Source organism: Diplotaxodon limnothrissa, linkage group LG22 (assembly GCF_057381915.1).
Source record: "Diplotaxodon limnothrissa isolate DT_005_m linkage group LG22, D_limnothrissa_male_GT1.1, whole genome shotgun sequence".
Lineage (NCBI taxonomy): Eukaryota > Metazoa > Chordata > Actinopteri > Cichliformes > Cichlidae > Diplotaxodon > Diplotaxodon limnothrissa.
The window spans coordinates 25,972,245-25,986,851 of record NC_140616.1 but is presented as its reverse complement, the minus strand read 5'-3'; the positions used below and the strand labels follow the sequence as shown (position 1 = coordinate 25,986,851).

Here is a 14,607-nt window from a genome sequence, read left to right as displayed (position 1 = left end):
ATGAGAGGTTGCACCTTGTTTTATTGTTTTAACATAGCTATGTCTGTTTTAGTCTAAGTGCCTTTTGTTTAGATGAACTGCTGGACTTCCCCACCGTGTTATCTAGGGTGAACCATCTAGGGTGGGGGAGACTACCCTCTTTGTGACCAAGGATGTACCTTTTGTGCTTTTATGTATATGACCCTTTGACAAGCAGTAACACACACACACACACTGAAGTATAAAATAAAGACAAGGGCAAAGCTCAGCGCGAGTCTCAGTCTGGAGGCTGCCCTTGCTAGCAAGAAGTTCTGTGTGTTTCTCTTCTCTGAGTCTTTACTGAAGAAGTGTTTTAGAATATTTTCCCTAACAGCATCCCACCAAGTAGCCAATGTAGTGTCCTCTCGATTATTTGTCTGTTTGTAAAATTGTATTTCATCGCTTATCAATTTAATAAACCCAGAGTCTTTAATTAAGGACACATTTAGTATTTAGTATTAGTATTTATTTATTTATTGTCATTGTCAAGAACAATGAAATTGCGTTTGGGGCTTCCATACAACCCAAAAAAAAGAAGAAAATAATAAATACCCCTTAAAACCCAAGTGTACATATTTAACCCAGTGTGACTCCAATGCAATAAGACAATCCTTAGCAATAATGTTCGTAGAAATTCAGACAAAGACCTGAGAAACATGACAAAATACAACAATGCAACCCATTCAATATTATTGTACTGTGAGATATGATATCAGATATGATAGTTATCTATTTAAGAAAGAGGGGGGGGGGGGGGGGGGCAGGAGGGGGAAGAGAATAAAGATATGATGCACCAATGCAGACCAGTTCATTCCTATCTGCGGCTTTGAGGAATCTGTAAAATATTTTCAAGACATAGAAAAATTGGCACATGGTCCGAGAATACTATATTAGATTAGATTAGATTAGATAGAACTTTATTAATCCCTCGGGTGGGTTCCTCTGGGAAATTCGATTTCCAAAAAAGCACAGCACCGACAGAAGTTACAGAGTTACAGAATATTATATATATATATATATATATATATATATATAATACACACACACGCACACACACACACACACACACATATATATATATATAAATACAGAGACAATATAAATAAAATATACGAAGGGGATAAATAGAATAAATAGGAATAAAAATAAAAATACAAGTGAATTGCACATTTCAAGAATTGCACATTTCAAGTATTGAGTCTATTGCACCGTTGACTATTTACAAAAGTATTGCACAAAAGGTATTGCACAGTGAGGTGAAGAGGCACTACAGCTTAGTTACCAATACTTGAATCTATAGAGTTATTCACTAAGGCTTCAGAAATAAGAAAGTAGTCGATTCTAGTATAAACATTATGAGGCGGAGAGTAAAAGGAATATTCCCTGCCTTCTGGATGCATTGTCCGCCAAATATCATTCAGACCTAAACCTGAGGTCATCTGCCTTATGGCAACTACAGATTTACTCTCTGTGCCTGTCCTAGGAAGCGATCTATCTAGGTCTTGATCCAGTATTTGATTAAAATCTCCTCCTACCACTATTTGTGCACCTTCTAATTCCAAAAGATACTGTGACAGGTTATGAAAAAAGGTGAGTATGTCCGCATTAGGTGCATAGATATTACATAAAATTATTGGTGTGTCCAGTAGTTGTCCATAAACCAATATAAATCTACCTTCCTTATCTGTTATTACTTTTGTTTCAGTAAAGCTAACTGCTTTATGAATCAGAACCGACACTCCCCTACTTTTACCAGTTCCAGGACTGGAAAAGACTTTACCTACCCAGGAACATTTAAGTTTTAAGGCTTCTGACTTACACGTGTGCATTTCTTGAATAAAGGCTATATCAACTCTTGATAATGTAACACACGATACTTTACCACTACTGAATGTAGAGAAAGTTAGGATCTTAGGCTTATGGTGTCTAGGAATCGACTAAGGCGCGAATGACACACAGCTCAAAGAACAGTCAACATTTATTCAAAACAAACCAAAAACAGTCATTCAACAGTTCACAACAGTTCCAATTGTCCATATTTGTCAGTCTGTGTATTCAGTTTTAGAGTTCAGAGTTCAGTGTTCAGAGTTCTTTTCAGTCTTTTCAGTTCAGGTGTGTGAGTATAGTGTTAATGTTAGTAGTACTACCCGGGTAGTGTATTGTTCTGAGATCTCATAAGCTTATCTGTCAAGAAGTCACGCAGTTGTCACTTTAAGTAGGCTGGAAATCTTTCCTGCATCGCAGCTGGGGATCCGGAATCCTGGCTCGCAACTTTAGACTCCAACAAAAAAACCAACCTGCACAGGGCAGTGAACATATTTTACATGAATATCATATAACAACTTAATCAACACTAGTGACCAAATGTCTCTCACTCTTTGTATATAACGACTTAATGCAATCAATAATAAAATTAATCAAAGAACCTTAAAACAATTTCCACATCATACAAATTTAACTCAAATCTCATATTTTGTGAACAGCAGTCACATCAATCCAATGAATTGAGAGAATGTACATTACTGATGCACGAGGAAAGTGCAAAACATGGTCGCAGTACTATTTAGCCAAAGACTGCTCATATTTATCATCTCATTACAATAAATAAAACTTACCTACTAGCTTCCAAAGAAATATTTCCGATTGGTTTAAAACATTCACAAGTGAAGAAATAAAAAGATAATACAGCACTTAAAAGGAACACATGAAATTTACATTATACTAAGCTAATGATTAGCTGACGATTAGCTTGCTATGCTAGCGCAGTTAGTCAACTCACCGGAAATGAACAAAAAACACAAAAACAGAGGTACATCAGCATCAACAAGCGGAAAAGTAAAATCCAATTTGTGTCTTCACACACAACCTTTTTCTTGAACAAGGATTAAAGAAAAACTCGGTGAGTAGCTCCGACCAGCATATGTAGCCTTAGCGCTATTCTCCTTCTCTACAGTTCTCAACTCAAGTTCACAAGCACTAAACAATCTCATAGTGCCACCTACTGACATTCTTTGGGAACAGCAGTTCATTTTCATGAGGCAAATTTTAGGTGGGTTACAATAACTTTAGATATGTTAATATTTTCTTCCTCTTAATCCCGTTATTCAACCCCTTAACATTCCAGCTGGCTATTTTGAAATCTGTCTGTCTATCCATGTTATATGTTGTCTCCTTGACCTGGAGACAACATATAAGATGACACCGCCATGGACCTCAACCTGCAGGCTTTGTGTTACCTGTTTCTTTATACAGGAGCATGTAGGGGTGGACTGCCTTTTTATTTGATTACCCTTTTCTCATGTTTTTCTTAGTTAGGGAGATAAGACATTGTCATTTGGTTTTATTCTTTTCATAAATAAGTTTTGTACATCCTTTAGATACGGTCCCTTTTGTTTGTTGTTTTGGGGTCCACCCCGAAGCTATAGTTCGCTCCTTTCCTTTGTTAGAATTCAATCACTGTGAAAAAAAATCACCATCAAAATTGTACTGGTTGTGTGATGTGCTGCTTGGGGTCAGACAGGGGTGGATCACCCTCATATTATGGTCTGGCCACCCTTAGAAAGGCCATAACACTAAAATGAAAATTAAAACTAGACTTATAACTGGCTGGTGTCCTTACCAGTGACCTTGGGTCTGAACTGTGGGCTCCTCTTTCCAGGTGTTCGTACTGCCTGAGTGGGACCAAGATGTGCTGTCTTGCCTCTTTTGGGTTTTCTGCATGTTTCTGGCTCAACATGCAAGTATCCACTTCTTGACGTTCGCTGTTGGTTGCAGCCACTTGAGGTTTTTGGGCTCATTTGGGTTCTCAACACTGGGTGACTTTGATGGGAGTGAAAGCATCCTCACAACATAAATCACCACACTACCTGCTTTTGTTTCAGATTTTTTCTTTATCCTTGTTAACATGTTTGGGTACTGGGTTTACCTGTAATGCATTTTGTGCTCCAAAAGCTGTTATTTTGTGCAGCTGTGCTCCAAAAGCTGTTAGCATGACCTTTTTTATCATTAGATTGTGCCACACCAGCATCTGAGAGAAAAGCTTTGAGTTTGATTTTGTGTTTGTGTTTTGCAGGCACTTAGGAGAATAAGTCATGATGTTTCTTGTGTTTGTCATGTTAGTATCTCAGTGCTTGTCAATCACCAGTCAACAGTGTCACCACTGTGAACAACATCCTTCGACTGTTCGAGCCAAAACCTTGGAGAAGTCCCTGCAGCCGCTTCAAAACTCATCACTGAGCTCGATCTCTCTTTTAACACGCTGGAGACAACAATGAAAGATGACTTTCTTTCATATGCTGCTTTGACGGCTTTGTTCGTGAATAACAACAGAATCAAAACCATCCATGAAGAGACATTTCACCCGCTGATTAATTTGGAGAAACTGGACTTCCACAAACCAGTTGGAGACTTTGTCTTCTGGATGGTTTCAGAACCTGATTTCTCTCCACTAGTTCAATCTTTTGGGAAACAAATATACAACACTGGGTCCGGGAAACCTTTTCCTGCCACTGAGGAGCTTGAAGACCCTCCATTTTTGAGGAGCTTTCCTTCAGTCTGTCAGTGAAAGGGATTTTGTTGAACCTTGAAACTGCCGTGACCCTGTCCAAAGACCAGCTGGCCACCTGGCCGGGTCAGTCATGGATATTCACAAATACCCCATAGTACTGGTGGAAAAGACATATCGAGGGAAAATCCATGTTCAGACCATGTTCAGTGTGTCGTGACACTTGCACGATGGAAGAACACACCCACTTGTTGGTGCCAGAAGAGCCACTGAGAAATTATTGTTTTAGCTGGCTCATTACAAGTCGATGGCTGCTCACCTGGAGTAGGATAAAACTCTGGAGCGAATAATTGCCCGATTTTACTGGACAGGAAACTGTTTTAGACTTAGAGCTTTTTATTGTCATTGTGCAGTTTCTTGCACAGTGAAATTGGGTAAGTGGAGAGCATAGAGCCGCTGTATCTGTGCGCACCACCATCTTGCATTTTTTGCATGTTTGGCTGGTGTCACTTTTGGACTTTGCTACCTGTAGCTAAACATTTGCAGCTAAATCATTTATTTAAAAGCAGAAGCTGCAACTGATCGAGGGAATATTTGTCTGAAAACTTAAACTGAACTCCAAGGGTACCATTGCTCCAGCTCACCATCTTTACCTGAGTGAATCAGTTTGTTGAACAATCTAAATGATTCAGAAACTTCTGTGACATCAACTTAACTAAGGCTCATTACAAGATTCACAAAACACTGCTGAATACTTTTAATATTTTTTTATTAGTTATTTTTGTTTTTGTTGTTATTTTGATTTTAATAAAACAAAATAAAATAAAGAATTAAATCATTTCTTTGGTTTTTAAATTTAATTTATTTTACAAATAAATTAATAATAATATTAATAATAATAACAACAAATTAGTGCTGTCAGCGTTAACGTCATTACGTAAAATGACGTTAACGCTGACAGCACTAATTTGTTGTTCCCAGAGAGCAAGCCAAACACTGGTCCAGAAAAGGACGATCTCTAGTAGATTTTGTTTTAACCTCCTAGGACCTGGTGTCCACATATGTAGACATAACATTTTGGGTTGTCTAGACCAAAATACAAAATTTTGCTCTTCAAAAACCTGATATCCACTTATGAGGGAGGACATGACACTGCCACTGTTCAATCGAAATTTAAAATGAATGTCCTCATATGTGGATCTCATTCTTTTGAGAAACAAAAAAAAGATAGTCTGAATCTGATGTCTTGGTTTTTACCTTCATCGGGTCCCAATCAACCTAAATGGCACAGAGGAATTAAAAATGCATGCCATGAAAGTTCAGGTCTTAGGAGGTTAAAAATGTCCCTGCTGATGAGACCAGTGAATGTGGGGCGACGGTGGCAAGAAAAAACTCCCTCCTGGAGGAAGAAACCTTGGGAGGACCAGGCTCTCTGGCAGGACCCTCCCTCCTGAGGGCAATACTTACCTATACTTGTCCTCCAGTGTGCGATGGTGGGCTGGGACGACTGCTTTTCCTTCTCAGCATGATGATGACCTTAACTTCCTTCCTTCCTTCCATTTCCTGTTTCAGAACTGAGAATGAAGACAAAACTGGTTAACAAGGTAATAGGACATTTAAAAATTCTCTCACTTCAGGATGAGATGCTGTGTCTTCTTACGTTTCTCTTGTAAAACAGGATGTAGGCCGACTGCTGCTGTTCCTCACAAACTGCAGATCCAGTTGTGTGGAGCACCTGTGCGTCATTATAGGTGAGCCAGCGATCTGATGTAGAGTGCTGACTCTCCTCAGGATGGACAGAACTACAGATGTAGTGTCCTGAAATCACATTAAGACAAATGAATCCAACTTCTGGAAGTCAACTGATTCAAGCAAACAGTGATTTTGACTTAGTGCTTCTTAGAACATCAAAAGCTTTTGTGTGTGAGTCCTTCACTGAAAAGTAGCAAGTTTCATTTTCTGTTTGTCACAAGTCTGTTGTTTTACCTGACTCTGTGCCTCCATAATGACTGATGATGCTGCAAAGACTATAACAGCCACCACCCTGAGAAGGAACAAATCCAAAGAGTGTTAGTTTCATAAAGTCTCACATCAGTGCCATAATTAAGCTGATTTGCTGAGGCTACGTCCACACTAATGCGTTTTCGTTTGAAAACGCATCGTTTTCTCTCCGCTTTGACCTCCCGTCCACACCGAGACGGCGTTTTCCTCAAGGAAAAACACAGCATCTTGAAAACGCTCTCGAAAACGCATACATTTCAAAACGGAGTTGTCCCATCGCAGTGTGGACACTCGAAAACGCAGACTTTCTAAAACGATGACGCATTTTGGTCATGTGATGCAGTCATGTGAGCAATTAAACAAAGATAAGCCGAGTGCATTAGACAGCAGTTGTTTTGATTGCTCTCAACTTTGACAGCCCTAAAAAAGATTAATATCAGTTTGTACATGCTCCGGATAGCTTTTCTTCAAATTCTGTAATTCTCACTCACTTTTGCGCATGCGCAGGACTGGAACGTAAGCGTTTTCGGCCGTTTCAATGCAGACGCACAACTATTTGAAAATGACTGAAAACGCCAGTGTGGACACGGAGTTTTCAAATCTATCCGGGCTAGTGTGGACGTAGCCTGAGACGTTCTGCAGTCTGTTTTTACCTGATTGGATGGCACCACCAAGTCCCTCTGCAGCCTGACGGGGTCATCCACCTTCTTAATCTTGTAGGTTTGTGTAAAGCCAAACCTCTTCAGATGCAAGATCAGAACTCTGGCAGAAAAGAAAAAAAACACAAACAAGGTAGAAAATAAGAAGAATGAGTGTCAAACACAAACAGAAGATGGGAGAAAACGACTGCTCAAGTATTGTCTCGAAGAACTCTGATATTTGATGCGCCACAGTTTGGAAACCTGGTCAGTCGATCAATTCTGATGTGACCTTACTCACCTTGGCAGTGTATCAAAAGACGACTTCAGTTCTGAGGCCGTCCCTCCACAATCACAGCGAAATTCTATTTCTTGTTCCTGAACAACAGCACAGAGAAAACAGGCTTTATGGTAGAAAGAAATCTCAACATATGCACACACACATGCACACAAACACTAACAAAAAAGGTGTGTTAAGATCGCTGATACGACAACTCTATTGGAATTTGTGATCTTACCTTCAAGTATGTCTCTAACATGTTTATAATAGACCCCTCTGGAACAAGGTCTAGAGACAAGCTGGTGAATTCCTCTTGCTGTGATGATTGGTGACCGCAGCTACACATTTCAGGAGTAACGTAGTTAAAGTAAAGATCAGGTACGTGGAAAAGAGGTATATGAAAATATTGCAACCAGCTCTGCGTTTCTGAAAGACAGGCTTACCTCTTGCATGTCCTCATGTTTTCCATTTTAAAAATGTGATGGTCTTCTACTGGGCAGCTATAACTTTGGCCCAGGAGAGCTGCGTTCCTCTCCAGGTGAGGTGTGAGCCTTTTGACCTCATCGAGGAATAATGTTAGGAATTCATGAGCGTCCTGAAAGAAAAGCAGAGAGATTTAAAACAGTACATCAAAATCAGAAGGTAAAGCAAAAAACGAAATGTCCAAATAGCTGACGCACTTTCTGTGCACTGCCGGTGTATTCAGGAGCTTGACTGCTGAATGCCTTCTTAAAAGCTCTTAGGTGGTGATCTTTAAGGCCATAATCTGTTGACTCGTGACAGTCCCTGACATCAATAAGCCTTCTGTAGAAAGGAAGGGTAAACAGACATTTCTGCTGTTAGATCTCTTTGTTCTTCAGGTTTTTGAAGAAAGTAGAAGGTTGACGTAGCGCACCTTAAGAGCTGAGCTTCTGGATCTGTGCTCCACAAAACCCCCTGACGCCTGATGTCTCTTATGAACTCCTCAATGTTGAGGAGGCTCTGCAGGCAGGAGTTCATGTAGCAGGTGTTTCCGATGTTTGGAAACCTGACACACACGCGCAACGTTTACAGTATCAGTGTAAAATAATTCATTTTCTCCACTTTGACAAAGTGAGTCTTTGTGCACCACGTGTACTCACCCGAAGCAGTCTATAGTCCCAGTTTGACTTTCTATTTTTTTCCCACCGCATGCTACACTGCTCCAAAAAGGTAAAAACACAAACACAAAATTAGGAAAGATGTCAAGATTCTGAGCAGTGTATGCGCATGTATGCATGAGCTTTGAAGTTGAAACATTTTGGAGGACGTCCAAAAGTAGTAAAAAAGATGTAAATACACAAGGTGGAAGAAAAATGCCAATAAAAGGGAAATAAAACAGCTCCAACTAAACCACTGCTATAAATATCTCCAGCAGCATTAAAGAGCGGCGCATTTCTTTACCTCTGATGAGACGTAGAAGGAATTTCCTTCTCTGCCACGTTTTGTTTGTGTAATTTCTGTTTAGAAACAAGAAAACCAACATCAGTAATGGCATAAAACAAACATACCAAGGGAGTCTCTCCATGAAAAGTGTCCAGTTAGAAAATTTGGTATTATTTCATATTATTTATCACTTCAGTGAGCTGTCAGCTCATGAAGCAGATATATAGGAATATCTTTAAATAAATTAAAAACAATTTATTCATGCTTTAAATTGAGTTTTAAAGTTTGTCCTATGAAATACAAAATCCTTCATTTGGTTCTGATCAAAATTCAGTTTTTACAGAAATCATCCATCAAGCTTCATTAAAAGATTCAAAAATGCTTATTTACCATAAAAAATATTTAGAGAAACATCCTGCAAGTCTCTTCAAACTTACCTTTCTGTGAAAAAAAAAAACATTTAAACATCTTTGAACTTAATTTAAGGACATGGATGTGCTAAATTGCTCTTAATTCTTCGCATTTAACTGTGATGAGTAAATGCTTGATGACAGTGACTCTTTCCATAAAACATACCTTCCAGAATTTAAAAAGAAACCAGCGACACTTTTTTTGTGTCTTCACAGTGTTGCTCTCTGCCTCTGCATCGCTGTCAGTTTGCTGCAGAGGACAAACAAACATAAGTTTATTAAAAAAGTAAAGTCACTTTAAATTAACAAGTGCAATTTAAAGAGAATGTGCATTTCATATGTTTCGTGTAAAAGCAAACCGAGGAACAGCAGAGGTGTCTCCATTTTCTCTTCTTCTTTTGACCATTTTCAGCAACACAAGCATCCGGGATGCTGATGAGGACAAAAGTGTAAATGTTATTTTTCAAAGTGGAAATTTTTAACAAGGAGTACATGCTGGAGATTGCAGATAAAAATTAATAACTGTAATGGAACAAAATCATGTATTTTGTACATTTACACTCTACTACTACTACTCTACTCTATAAATATCTCCAGCAGCATTAAAGAGCGGCGCATTTCTTTACCTCTGATGAGACGTAGAAGGAATTTCCTTCTCTGCCACGTTTTGTTTGTGTGATTTCTGTTTAGAAACAAGAAAACCAACATCAGTAATGGCATAAAACAAAGTATATGGTAAGAAAATACAAAATCCTTCATTTGGATTCAAAATTCAGTTTTTACAGAAATCATCCAAGAAGCTTCCTTAAAAGTTTCAAAAATGCTTATTTACCATAAAAAATATTTAGAGAAACATCCTGCAAGTCTCTTCAAACTTACCTTTCTGTGAAGAAAAAAACGTTTAAACATCTTTGAACTTAATTTGAGGACATGGATGTGCTAAATTGCTCTTAATTCTTCGCATTTAACTGTGATGAGTAAATGCTTGATGACAGTGACTCTTTCCATAAAACATACCTTCCAGAATTTAAAAAGAAACCAGCGACACTTTTTTTGTGTCTTCACAGTGTTGCTCTCTGCCTCTGCATCGCTGTCAGTTTGCTGCAGAGGACGAACAAACATAAGTTTATTAAAAAAGTAAAGTCACTTTAAATTAACAAGTGCAATTTAAAGAGAATGTGCATTTCATATGTTTCGTGTAAAAGCAAACCGAGGAACAGCAGAGGTGTCTCCATTTTCTCTTCTTCTTTTGACCATTTTCAGCAACACAAGCATCCGGGATGCTGATGAGGACAAAAGTGTAAATGTTATTTTTCAAAGTGGAAATTTTTAACAAGGAGTACATGCTGGAGATTGCAGATAAAAATTAATAACTGTAATGGAACAAAATCATGTATTTTGTACATTTACACTCTACTACTACTACTCTACTCTATAAATATCTCCAGCAGCATTAAAGAGCGGCGCATTTCTTTACCTCTGATGAGACGTAGAAGGAATTTCCTTCTCTGCCACGTTTTGTTTGTGTGATTTCTGTTTAGAAACAAGAAAACCAACATCAGTAATGGCATAAAACAAAGTATATGGTAAGAAAATACAATATCCTTCATTTGGATTCAAAATTCAGTTTTTACAGAAATCATTCAAGAAGCTTCCTTAAAAGTTTCAAAAATGCTTATTTACCATAAGAAAACATTCAGAGAAATGTGCTGCGAGTCTCTTCAAACTTACCTTTCTGTGAAAAAGAAGTTTAAACATCTTTGGACTTGATGTGATCGCAGCCAAAATCTCCTCAGCTTTGCAAAAGTTCAACTGAAAACAAGCAGTCAAAGGTTGTATATTTATAAACTTTCAGCATAGAACGTTCATACCCTGAACAGCAAACATCAGCATTATGATGTATGGGGCTCATTTGCATATTTTGGAATGTATGCTCATTTGAACTGTATGGTGCTCGTCTCCAAGCAACTGCTACAAAATACAGGTCAAGTCAAGTGGCTTTTATTGTCATTTTAACCACGTGCAGAGGTACTGTACAGAGTGAAATGAGACCGCGTTCCTCCGAGACCCTGGTGCTATATATGACATATACGGACAAACCCAGGACTACATAAAGTGCAGTGTGCATAAATTGCAAAAATAAACAAGACAAAACAGTGCAAAACTAGACAGAACAGGACGATACAGACACAAGACAATGGAAATGTGCAAAATGCTGAGTATTGTGCAAAAGTAACTTGGTGTCTGTATGTATGTGTATGAGTGTGAGATACTGCAGATAAGTGCTTGGTAGTGACATGTGTGAAGGTGTGCGTGTGCCAGTGCAGTCACTGAGTGTTCAGGGGTCTGACGGCTTGTGGGAAGAAACTTTTCCGTAGTTTGGTAGCGAGGGCCCGGATGTTCTGGGACCTCTTTCCAGAAGGCAGCAGGGTGAAGAGTGTGTTTGAAGGCTGTGTGGGGTCCTCCAGCAAGCGGGTGTTATAAGGAGGGGAGAGGGACTCCAATGATCTTCTCAGCTGCTCTCACAATCCGTTGTAGGGTACTGCGATCTAATACGCTGCAGTTACCATACCAGACAGTGATGCAGCTACTTAGGATGCTCTTGTTAGTCCCACTGTAAAAGGTGGTGAGAATGGATGGTGGGAGATGGGCTTTCCTCAGCTTCTGCTTGAAGTAGAGACGCTGCTGGGCCTTCTTGGTTATGGAGCTGGTGTTGAGGGAGCAGGAGAGGTTCTCCGCCAGGTGGACACCAAGAAATCTGGTGCTCTTGACGACCTCCACAGAGGATCCATTCATGTTAAGTGGGCAGTGATCCCACTGTGCTCTCCTGAAGTCAACAATCTCTTTTGTTTTGTCCACGTTCACAGACAGGTTGTTGACTCTACACCTCTACAGATGGCCCGCAGTGCAACCCTTCAGCTTCCTACTAGATTCACCTATATACAAATTTAAAGACCTAGGAGACTTACTTCTCGTCACAGAGTTGTAGCATTCACAAGATTTTCAGAAAACTTGAACTCAAGGTCAAGGTCACTGATATTCAAACTGACCCCAGAACTTTAGTAGATGCACCAATGGTATCAATTCAAAATCCTACGCTTCTCGTTCCATTTTTATTTCACTATCTGTAACTAAGACAAATAAACAGTATTTGAGACACAAGTCACTATTAAAGTGGTTCGTGAGACTCCACATCTGATAACAGTATAACACACTGCTTATTTATGTAAAATTGTCATCAATAAATGTGTTCAAAACAGAAGCTACACTGGCTTTAAAAGTTTTTGTTAACTCTGACTACCTGTCTGCTCTTACCTGTTTCTTTTGCTCTCTGCTGTCTTCATCCTCCATCCAACTCTACATTGTATTGTTAGGGATGACATGATGAAACTGAAGGGTGTCTGGGCACCGAAAAAAGAAAAGAAGAGAGACTGGATTAGGCTGCAGCTGGCGTGCCATTCTCTCACTTCAGGATGAGATGCTGTGTCTTCTTACGTTAATCTTGTAAAACAGGATGTAGGCTGAGTGCTGCTGTTCCTCACAAGCTGCAGATCTAGTTGTGTGCAGCACCTGTGCGTCATTATAGGTGAGCCAAGGATGTAGAGTGTGGACTCTCCTCGGGACGGACAGAATTACAGATGCAGCAGCTGCTTCCGATGTATGGAAACCTGACACACAAACAAAAGTTTACAGTATCAGTGTAAAATAATTCATTTTGTCCAGGTTGAGAAGGTGAGCTTTGGTCCTTGTGCACCACGTGTACTCACCTGAAGCCGTCTGTAGTCTGAATTTTATTTTCCATTATTTATCCACCGCCCAAATGTTTCACTGCGCTACTGCAAAAAGATAAAAACACAAACACACAATTAGACACTGAGCACTGGATGTGCATGCATGCATGAGCTTTGAAGTTTAAACTTTTTTTTATCATCAACAATTTTTATTTATTTCATTTTAAACTTCAATAACAGAGCTTAAGGATAACTACATAAATAAATAGTTTAAAAAACAAACAAACAAAAACAAAACAACAACAACAAAAAAACAAAGGGAAGTTATCCTATTCTTTCTTCGCACACCAATTCCCACACCACCACTCTGTCATTACTCCTCTGTTCTTCAAGTTACAGAAAGCCAGCTTGTAAAGGGGGACCAAATACAATCATATTGATGCAATTTGTCTAATAAACCATAAGTCACTTTTTCGTAAGACGCCAACTTAGCCATTGTCTTTAGCCACTCTTCATAGGGAGGGGGGGTTCTTTTTCCGCCAATGTCTTAGCAGGACCCGTTTGGCCGTAGTAAGAGCCAAAATAATCCATCTTTTTGTATAACTGGAAAAATCTACAGGGAGTGCAGAATTATTAGGCAAGTTGTATTTCTGAGGAATAATTTTATTATTGAACAACAACCATGTTCTCAATGAACCCAAAAAACTCATTAATATCAAAGCTGAATGTTTTTGGAAGTAGTTTTTGTTTTTAGTTTGAGCTATTTTAGGGGGATATCTGTGTGTGCAGGTGACTATTACTGTGCATAATTATTAGGCAACTTAACAAAAAACAAATATATACCCATTTCAATTATTTATTTTTACCAGTGAAACCAATATAACATCTCCACATTCACAAATATACATTTCTGACATTCAAAAACAAAACAAAAACAAATCAGCGACCAATATAGCCACCTTTCTTTGCAAGGACACTCAAAAGCCTGCCATCCATGGATTCTGTCAGTGTTTTGATCTGTTCACCATCAACATTGCGTGCAGCAGCAACCACAGCCTCCCAGACACTGTTCAGAGAGGTGTACTGTTTTCCCTCCTTGTAAATCTCACATTTGATGATGGACCACAGGTTCTCAATGGGGTTCAGATCAGGTGAACAAGGTGGCCATGTCATTAGTTTTTCTTCTTTTATACCCTTTCTTGCCAGCCACGCTGTGGAGTACTTGGACGCGTGTGATGGAGCATTGTCCTGCATGGAAATCATGTTTTTCTTGAAGGATGCAGAAGAAGGTGTCTTCCAGAAACTGGCAGTAGGACTGGGAGTTGAGCTTGACTCCATCCTCAACCCGAAAAGGCCCCACAAGCTCATCTTTGATGATACCAGCCCAAACCAGTACTCCACCTCCACCTTGCTGGCATCTGAGTCGGATTGAGCTCTCTGCCCTTTACCAATCCAGCCACGGGCCCATCCATCTGGCCCATCAAGACTCACTCTCATGTCATCAGTCCATAAAACCTTAGAAAAATCAATCTTGAGATGTTTCTTGGCCCAGTCTTGACGTTTCAGCTTGTGTGTCTTGTTCAGTGGTGGTCGTCTTTCAGCCTTTCTTACCTTGGCCATG

At 39.3% G+C, this 14,607-nt stretch overlaps 1 protein-coding gene across 1 annotated transcript; it reads right to left on the bottom strand.

Moving 5' to 3' along the window:
- Positions 1–5,989: 5,989 nt before the first annotated feature.
- Positions 5,990–12,606, bottom strand: LOC146610034 (ubiquitin carboxyl-terminal hydrolase 46-like). The gene is made up of 18 exons (XM_085346162.1): positions 12,571–12,606; positions 10,987–11,067; positions 10,733–10,788; positions 10,466–10,538; positions 10,273–10,356; positions 9,882–9,937; positions 9,615–9,687; positions 9,422–9,505; positions 8,864–8,919; positions 8,337–8,468; positions 8,122–8,245; positions 7,885–8,036; positions 7,680–7,779; positions 7,463–7,539; positions 7,177–7,285; positions 6,509–6,566; positions 6,183–6,340; positions 5,990–6,085 (listed from the first exon to the last, which is right to left on the bottom strand). The coding sequence occupies exons 1-18, from the start codon at positions 12,604–12,606 to the stop codon at positions 5,990–5,992; spliced, it is 1,605 nt and encodes a 534-aa protein (XP_085202288.1).
- Between the last annotated feature and the right edge of the window lie 2,001 nt (positions 12,607–14,607).

Excerpts from the sequence above, each read along its gene's own strand:
- LOC146610034 (XM_085346162.1), bottom strand. The coding sequence starts at position 12,606 with ATGGAGGATGAAGACAGCAGAGAGCAAAAGAAACAG. Across the intron at positions 10,357-10,465 it reads GACACCTCTGCTGTTCCTCG|CAAACTGACAGCGATGCAGA; the intron begins GTTTGCTTTTAC and ends CGTCCTCTGCAG. Across the intron at positions 6,341-6,508 it reads TTATGGAGGCACAGAGTCAG|GACACTACATCTGTAGTTCT; the intron begins GTAAAACAACAG and ends ATGTGATTTCAG.